Raw genomic sequence first — 9971 nt, forward strand, 5'->3', positions numbered from 1 at the left:
CCGGGGGCACTCGTTAACATTTTCCTTAAAGTTATAGTATCATTAATGAATGAATAGATAGTAATGAATAATGTAGCAGTACAATAAAATGATGATTATTAGTTATAGTATCATTAATGATTATGTTCTTTCTTTTCCTCTCTCTTTCTGTCTGAAAATGTCTATTTTTTCCAAATTTCTCCTTTGACTCTTCTTCTTTATTTCTTTCTCTGTCCCCATTACATTACATTACATTACAACAACACATCTCAGTTTTTTCCTCCTTCTCCGTGTGTTTCTCTTTCGATCCTGTTTCTTTTTTGACCCAACAAGGTGTTTTTTTTTGCCAACGTTGTACTTGTTTTCGGTGAGTCCTGCTTCTAATTATGTTTTTTTGTTTGGTTTTATATTAATAATTTGGTTTTCATGATATTTTGTTGTTCTGTGATTCATGGGCTGTCTCAAAATTTGTTTTTTTTTCTTTCATTGTTATGTTTTGTGTAGCATTATAGAGTTCTTAACCTTTTGGAATTGGAATAAGGTGCTATTGTGTTGAATTTCTTTATTTATTTTATACTGCTTCAGAATTATGTATTTAGTGTGGTGAAATGGATTCAAATTTGAATCCTCCGCAAGTTCACGTGGATGAGTTGTTTTTGGTAAACTGCTTATCATCTTCGCGTTACAGTGGAGACTAATATGTAGAGCCGGGATTCAAATAGGCGGCAAACTCTTCCTAATAGTTTTAACATGTTGTGGATATCATAGTTTTATTATTTATCATTCCCTCCGTCCCACAATGAGTGACCTCGTTGATTGTATCACATATGTCAATGCACAATTTTGACTTTTAATATCTTTAATTATCCATTACCAAAAATTATGTGATACTAATCTGAGAATCAACTAAAAATTTAAAATTCTGTGTGTGCGCGTGCGTGCGAGCATGATTGAATTATAAAAAAAATAGTGCGGCAAGTTCATACCGTACACAATACACTCAAAATCTCAGGGTGTTCTTGAGATGTTATATCTAAGTAGCATATTTTTAATTAAGAAATTTCTTTTGGTCCTTTGATAAGTTGTTATTGTTAACTCCTTAGTATCTGTTTCTTCTTGAAGCAATTTCCTGGTAAGAATCAGCTCATACGGGAACCTTGATTTGGAACAGAATAAGGGGATGATCAAACGAGACAAAATGCAGAAATTTATTGGAAAGAATCAACCATGATTCAATTACAGGTTGTTTTGAATAGGACCTTGTGCAAGCCATTCCATGTCTTCTGTTAAAAGCCCTTCCCGCGGGCTTAACAACGATGAGATTCAGGGTCAAGGCTCAGAATTTCTAGGCAGGTAATACATGTGAAATGAATTTGTGCTTTTTCGTAATGTTAACTGTTGCCTTGGTTTTATGGATTGGAATGTATTTAGAGTGTAATGACTAGCCAAAGTAGTCCTTACAAGGCTTGATGCTGCTTGTGCTGCAGGCACAATCTTGAAAAACAACTGGCTCAAAGCAATTTCAAAAGCAATGATGCACTTAATCACGCTCAGGACCTAGACACTATGGTAATAAAATATAATAGTGTTTTTTAGGTAGCACATTCTTACCCCTGAATTTTTTTTGAGACAATGCAACAATGCATTCTCGCATGTAATATTTCCTTAGAAGATGCAAAAAACATCAAACAATCCATTCAGATTATAAATTTATTTCCAGGAACTTTTTTCACGAGCAAGGGGGCAAGAAGAGGAGATCCTCTCCCTTCGTGAACAGATTGCTGTTTCTTGTATGAAGGTATGAAATGCACACAAGCATTAAGTTATATCTACTTCAAGGACATTTTAGGTAATCAACTTAATTTAACGGTTGCAGGAGTTGCAGCTAGTGAATGAGAAATGCAAACTAGAGAGGGAATTTTCGGAATTAAGAATGGTTAGTCCATGTCTTTTGTAAGTTGTGCTTAACTTATAACATCTTACGAATATAACTTCAATCTTAAAAGTTACATGCCATATTTTTATTAGGCAATTGATGACAAGCAAAATGAAGCTATCACATCTGCCGCTAATGATCTTGCTCGAAGGAAAGGTTATCTAGAAGAAAATTTAAAACTTGCCCATGATTTGAAAGTGAGTCTAGTTTCATGATGATATCAGCATTTTATTTCTACTACGGGTATTACATTTGTGAACCAATTTCTTTAGTTACTCGTCATTCATGATGATATGAGGACCATAACTTATTTTTCAATACACTTGAGCGTCAATGCATCAGCTCATACTCACTTTGCAGCGTACTTGAACCATACAGTGCCTTGCTTGCAGGCAATGACCTAGTAGTTTCATTCTTTTATATCTAAACTGATCTATTTCGACAAGGTTTCACACTGGTTGTTGATATTTAATGCATTTATTTTTAATACGTTAATGAATGCGCGTACACACATACAACATAAATACACGCACGTGCGTGCACTCACACACATACACACATTCATATCTATGTATGTAAGTATATACCAGTGTTATCATTAGCGTATTGTGGAAAATAGTGAAACATCAAATATCCGCTTTGTAAAATAGAAAATAGAGCCGCGGGCAAATAGCGGAAGCCGCATAGTGGTTGAAAATTGAAATAAGTCAATTATATAGAAAAAAGGTGGGCTGCATATAAATAAAAAAGGGAATGATCGAAAATGGTAACTTCCATATTGAAAGGTTTACGTATCACGGTGAATATAGGAGTAATACTCATTAACTCTTCAGTTTTTTCTATTTTTACAATAGGTCATGTTTGGTACACATGTAGATGCTTCAGTTTTATTACTTAATAAAAATCCTAAAACTTTCATTTTTTTCTGTTACTGCCGCTATATCATCTAGTAGAAACTGGGATAGCATAGCAGCTGCTATTTCCCTAAGAGTGAAACTAGGATAGCATCACGGTTTCCGTAGCGCATTCATTAAAATCCACTATCTGTATATGTTGTGTGGAATCTCCTCATGTATTTCTGGTTGCTGCTACTGATATATATATATATATATATATATATATATATCATTAATCTAGATTGCAGAGGACGAGCGATATATCTTCATGTCATCTATGCTAGGATTGCTGGCAGAATATGGTTTGTGGCCTCGCGTTATGAATGCCTCTTCAGTATCCAACTATGTAAAGGTATGAAAATGCAGTGCTTGATAAATGATAAACAGGGCTTTTATTGAGATTTTGATGGAACTCGCATGCATGCACACACACATCAAATTAAGGTAAAAGTACCGTATCATGTTTAAATTTTAGGTTTAGGTAAAGAAGGAGAAAAGGATAATATAGACTCAGAATAATATTATGTTAAATTGATGTTTTGGATTGTCATGTGATACAACGTACTAACTCGGTAACCCTAATTATACTAATATAGACTTTTAATCCTAACTAAATAAGGGTGCAAATAACTTCCTAAAAGTAAGATAAAATCTCTTAGAATGAGACTTGGTTACTAACAAGACAGGGTCCGAGAAAATAAGGTAACACAAGTATCACTACTATCATATATTTTATCCTAATCTATAATACATGATTCTCTTCCTCTAAATAATTTTTGGATATTCTAACATTTTGTATGGTCTTTGTCCAGCATTTACATGATCAAATACAATGGAGGATTCGAAATTCACATGTAAGTTTCCAACACTTCTGAGACTGCCGCATAATTTGTGTCATTCTATCTGCTAAATCTCTCTGATTGAAATTTTTGGTGTTGAAAATTTGAGTGAAAGTAAAATAAAACTGCATGTGCATAGTAAACAAACTGATGCTATACATAGAACATTGCTTAAGATTTTGATTATATGTTTCCTGCTTCATGCATTTCGGGATGTCCGTCAAAAAAAAAAAAAAGAATTTCTGGCTGTCTTACTTTCTCCCTGGTAGCTTCTTAACATGATTTTGACATTTATATATTTGTATTGTTGATCTTGTAGTCTTACTATATTTTCACTATTTGATAAGTCATTCTTGAAGTTAATGGTTAATTGATTGTTGCTAAAGATCAGTGATTACTTTTTTGGACAGGATAGAATTGGAGAGTTAACTTCTGGGCAAGAAATTCATGCAGATAATGGTAACCATGCTGTTGAAAGTCCGGGTTCCGCAAATCCGACAAATCACATTCATAATGATTTCATGGTATGGTACTGGTGGCATGTATTTTCTTGTGTGCTTTGTCCTCATATTATTTGTGTTTATCATCGTTTATTTGCTCTCATTATCATTAATTACAATTTCACTTCACATCTCAGTTTCAGCATAACATTCCCCAGCAAAATCTTATTGGCAATGAACAAAATCACCAACCAATGAGCAATATGACAGGATATATGAACCCAGGTGTTAGTGGTGATGTAAACGGAGCATTCAGAAGGGTCAACTATCAGGAGATTTCTAATGCTGCTGATAGGTTGGTATTGCTAAGATCCATAATGTCTCGACAAAAGTTAAATGGATTAGCCTTATGATTGTCAAGGGTTTCCCCTTCACAATAGAGAATACTCTATTCAAAATTACAATATTCAAAAGATACTCTCAAACATTTGTGTTCTCCTATTTATACACATACTCTAACTAATCCAAATAAAAAACTAACTTCCCTAACAACTAATAACTACAATCGAAATAATGAACTAACTAACTAATTATTCTGACAACTAATAACTACTCTAATTTCCCTTTATTCTGTAATCCTAACATAATAACTGTGAGTCGATTATAAAAAAACTAGTGAGAGAGTTGTGTAAAAGTTAGGAGTTTATCTTTAAGAGGAGTTCATATATATATAGTAAGAAGAACAAATCCTAACCATTGGATCAGGGCAGGCCCTATATTTGTTATTAATATTATTTACTAAAAAATGAAAGTTAAATATTTTATAAATAGTGTCAGAAAAAGTTAGTTTATGAATATTGTTAAGGTAAAGAATACTTTGTATTGCTGATTACAGAGATTAGCCATTTTGTAATATATGTACTTATCCACGGAAGAACTTGCGCAGAGACCTATCTTCCTTCCAACATGGTTTAATTGATCAAATTGGCATGCAAGAGAGAACTGGTGAAAGACAATTTTTAAATGGCAATATCAACTTGTATCAACCTTCACATGAGCATGACGAGACTGCTTCCTCTGTTTCTGAGGGTAATTTACGTTTTTTCACAATTATAGATGATATATTATTTTATACTAACAAGTCAAATCTTTCTAGATGGCCCTGGCATTGAGAATTTTCAAATCTGCGGTGATGCTATTCCTGGAGAAAAACTTCTTGGATGTGGATATCCAGTCCGTCGAACTTCTCTTTGTATGTTTCAGGTAAAATTCTTTCCATTGGTATTTAACTTTTCATCCATATTAATTTCCTTCTCTTCTATTACTGATATCATTATAATTCCTGGGTTTGTGTCAGTGGGTTCGGCATCTTCAGGATGGCACTAGGCAGTACATTGAAGGTGGTTGAACTTTTTTACTTCTCTTTTATTTATTTTAGTTTTAAGAAAAAAATTCTTTTTTTTTTAATGGAGTGGCATGATAGAATTTCGATGCAATTTTTTTTAAGTACGTTTTTCTTGGATCAGGAGCCACGAATCCAGAGTATGTAGTTACAGCCGATGATGTCGATAAACTGATAGCAGTTGAGTGTATTCCAATGGACGATAAAGGCCGTCAGGTTTGAAAATAAATTAGTTATACATATCATGGTCTGACATATTTACTGTATACATTATATGAATTATGGCTCAATCTATGGATGATATACTTCAAGAGAAATTTATTATTTCAATTTGTGATATTTTTGATCAAATTTAAAATGTCAGCAATAATGTGTGTGTGTGTGTTAATTTTACCACTTGTATAATGGTTACTCAGCTCTGACAACATAATAGAACTCGGTGTCTCAGTGATGTATGAGAAACAGAAAGAAAGTGAAGTTAAAAGTGAGGAAATATTCTACAAATTTACAGAGTGAAAATACAATATACATCAAAAATTGTTTTTTATTTCAGAATCCTAATTAACTAGCTTCTGAACTAACCAATAGTTGTAACAGTATGGCTGACTCCGGTTACCAATATGTGGATCATTACTCGCTCAAATTGCATAAACGGCAATGAAAAGTTATGCAATATCCTAGCTAGTGGGATGAGGCTCTTTTTATAGGGCTGCAAAATTTAAATATGGAATTGATCTTGAAGTGATTTCAGCTTCTGTGCTAAAGTATTAATGAAGGAAACAATTTGTATTTAACTAATAGTTCATTCTCAGTTTAAGAGTTATCTCAATAATAGACATCCTCATATTGCCTTCTCATTTATCGTTATATGCCAATTTCTGTCCTAGACATCATAAGAATATCACTCAGATTTTTTTTTTGGTCGATTCTGTTATCTTTGTCAGGGGGAGCTAGTGAGGCTTTTTGCTAATGACCAGCACAAAATAAAATGTGGTAAGTTAACTTTCTGCTGAATCATAAAAACCAAAAAAATGTTTGTTGATAAACTGGCCATATCTAAACCCCACACACACACACACCATGTGAATTTTAGAGTGTGTGCGTGTGTAATGACATTAGATATTATGAAATCTTTTAGATTATTTTGTAACCAGAAATTTCTTCAAATTAGTTTTCTTTTCACATGACATGTTAGACTTACACGGGAACTGCAACCATGTGAATTTTTCTAAAGGCATTTATGCTTGAACAACTTAGGCAATCTATTGCTTGTATTTGCACATGTGTTTCATTATTTATCTCTTTCATTATAAATTTTTCCTCCTTCGACTTCGATACTCTCTCATCACGGTCTTCTGTGTGCCAACTTTATAGACCCAGAAATGCAGCATGAGATTGACACATATTTGTCTAAAGGAGAAGCAATCTTCAGTGTTCAACTTCTGGTAGGTTTTCTTTTTGTTGGAAAATCCTTTTAGTTCTCAGATCATGTTTAATATATGGTTCCTTTTAGTGTACTGGTTAAGGAATCAAGAAGCGAAAAATATCTGTTGAAAAAGTGAAACATATAATACATTGGTAACTTTTTTTTACCAAATACATTGAAAAAGGAGTTTGTGAGTGTTAAAGTGTATCTCGTGAAACTAACTGATGAAGTCATTATTGATATAATGCTAATTTTTGAATATTCAATTGATATAATATCTTGTGTTGAGTGATTAGCTCTTTGTTTTTGTTAGTTTTTTTATCGGTACTGATTTGTTTCCACAATTTCTGTTATTAGGACAGGTAGGTATTGTTCCCTACACATCTTAGGCTAGCAATTATTAGAATTTATGTGCATTAGTCCATGCAATGTAGATATGTATACTTTGATGCATGAAGGAATATTAAAAATTGTTATTCATAGTTGGAATTAGAGCTCCCAAAGAGATCGCAAAGGCGTGAACTGAACACAAATGAGAAGCCAATCTTCTTACACAAAGTTTCGTAAGACAAAACCCCTTGTAAAATCCAAGCATTCCTCTCCAGATGCACCCCAGAATAGTGAACAAAATACAGATTCACAAAGCTTAATTTTTTTAATGTACTATTAAACACATGAAATGGTGTGATAATACTTCATTAGATGATACCATAATTATTTTTTTAACACTCGGTGCATTAAATTACATTCTACAAAATCTTGACCTCGTTTGTTCTATTCACTTTTATAGTCTAATTCCGTTCAATATCATTTCTAAAAGATACAGGATATACTCTGCTCCTTATTCATCTTAATTTGCATTCGTCACATTTTGCGGTTATTTTTGACAGATGGATTCTTCTGAAAATTGGGAACAAGCAACTCTATTCTTAAGACGATCAGGATACCAAATTAAGATAAGTGGTACTGAAGCTGCGGTAGTTTCTGAGAAATTCTCAAAGGACTTATCGGTATGTAATTCAAATTTCTGTTGTAAAAGTTATAGGCAATACCTTGGGTGTAAAACTCTTGAAACATTCCATAGATTTTAAGTTTTTTTGTGCAATAGTTTGACATAAACATATATGTAGAATTTTCATTTTTTGCATTCTATCATATTGATATAATAATACATTTTTCTGAGTTGAACGTAAGCTAGTTGTTGCTTCTTGTTTAATACGTTCCATCTCCTTTTATGGATTATCTGCAGATTAAAGTTCCATGTGGTCTCTCGTCACAATTTGTGCTAACATGCTCGGATGGATCTTCTCATCCTCTAAGCACAGTGAACGCCCGGTAATTACATTTACTGTGTTTCAAGTCCATGGTGAATGCATGCTAATGTTTGTATTCTTTTTATTCATTTTGAATTGATATTTTAAAAATTTTAGTGTTTTAATCCACATACCATTGGAATTAGTCTCTGTTGGAATAAGTTTTATCTTAAAAGTAGCACCGGAAACATAGGCAGTTGGAATTAACACATTAAATAAATAACCAATTTGGGACCCCTTCCCGGACCTTGCGTATGCGGGAGCTTTAGTGCACCGGGCTGCCCCCCCCCCCCAAAACAAATTTTATGGTGCATTAGAAACTCAGCTTTCTAGGAAATATTTTGAACTTTTTATGCTTGTAATTTGCCTTTGCTCTCTGATATTCGTTCTGTTCAGTGATTGTAATATTGAATTAGTTGCTTTCACAATTTGATCTAAAACTCCATTTTAAATGTAAGTTTGAATGTTTATCCATTTTAAATACATGACTAACAATGTACATTCCCCGTTTCTTTGCAGAACGCGAGACACACTTGTGTTAACCATGCGACTCTTCCAGAGTAAGGTAATTCTATCTTTTGCCAACAATTACTTGTATATCAGTGACAATGGCAAAATAATTGTAATCCTAATATTGTAGATGATAGTTATGATGATGCAATGAAGTTGCCATCCCTAAAATGAATTGCAGTTATTGTCGTAAGAAACTAGCCATTTCATTTAAAAATATTTCACACACAATTTTGGCACCGTGATAAATTTCGAACTTTTAAGAACATGTGTTTCTTTTTGCATGATGTCTTTGTTCTTGCCGCTGACTAAATTGCGGCATCATTTACTGCGACCTTCGATAACCAAATTTCTGTTACCTCTTCTTTTTTGTTGTCGTAGTTTTGCCTGTTTTCTGTTACTGCACATTTAACTATCTAGTTTTTTTACATGCTCTCTACAAAGCATTTTTAAACAAATTTTGCATAATTTACTATACAAAACATTCCTTTTTTGGACCTTATTTTGGGGAGACACAGGTATTGGATGACAAAAGGAAAGGGAGAGCATGACCACGGGTTGCCACGGTCAATCCTGAATTTTTTATATGAAAAAAAGAGTACAAAACAGATGAAGCAAAAATTACAGTATCATTTGATTATTGGTTTTTTTGTTGGTGTTGTGGAATATTTGGAATTCCACTTGTTTATAGAACAGCTGTAAAAATAATTTAGCATATAGAAGCTAAGAAAATGTAAGGTAAAGATAGCAATGACAATGTGTAACATTTTTTCCTACCTGAAATTACACTGTAACATTGTATTAAGTAAATTAGGGAAAGCTAAGTTAATTGAGTGAGTGCTACATACTATTTAGCTTAGCTTACCTGAAATTACATTGTAACATTGTATTAATTACAGTTTTGGTGAAGACACACTTGTAACATTGTATTTTTATTTTGAGGGAACACACTTGTAACATTGTATTAATTAGATTGTATTAAGTAAATTACTTGTACTTTTACAACTGTTGCACAGTATGCACATACAAGTTATTTTTGCAAGTTTGTATTTATGTGCTATACTGTGAAAACACTACAATGTCAACCTAGCTAAACTAATGAGGTGAATGCACATGTTAGCATGACCCTTAATATTATGGTATATGGATTCAATTTACATAATTAGGTTTAAATATGCAAATGATCTTTGCAAATGTCAAGCGTTTTAGTCGGTGTAAATATATTTTTTT

The 9971-nt window shown here is 33.0% G+C and overlaps 1 protein-coding gene across 2 annotated transcripts; it reads left to right on the forward strand.

The window, feature by feature from the left end:
* The first annotated feature begins 230 nt into the window (after positions 1-230).
* Positions 231-9746, forward strand: LOC146896555 (uncharacterized). 2 transcript variants are annotated; one of them, XM_085737895.1, is made up of 20 exons: positions 231-346; positions 1102-1332; positions 1467-1548; positions 1700-1777; positions 1856-1915; positions 2008-2112; positions 3053-3163; positions 3624-3665; positions 4061-4174; positions 4288-4445; positions 5037-5179; positions 5247-5353; positions 5448-5490; positions 5617-5708; positions 6437-6485; positions 6867-6937; positions 7809-7928; positions 8168-8253; positions 8751-8796; positions 9260-9746. In XM_085737895.1, the coding sequence occupies exons 2-20, from the start codon at positions 1256-1258 to the stop codon at positions 9290-9292; spliced, it is 1617 nt and encodes a 538-aa protein (XP_085594021.1). In that variant the 5' UTR covers positions 231-346; positions 1102-1255; the 3' UTR covers positions 9293-9746. The 2 variants fall into 2 exon arrangements, with proteins under 2 accessions (XP_085594021.1, XP_085594022.1); XM_085737896.1 differs by having other exon boundaries at positions 1151-1332.
* Positions 9747-9971: the final 225 nt, after the last annotated feature.

Source organism: Medicago sativa, chromosome 8, assembly GCF_051527215.1.
Source record: "Medicago sativa cultivar Bolivia chromosome 8, Bolivia_mono, whole genome shotgun sequence".
In the NCBI taxonomy this organism is placed as follows: domain Eukaryota; kingdom Viridiplantae; phylum Streptophyta; class Magnoliopsida; order Fabales; family Fabaceae; genus Medicago; species Medicago sativa.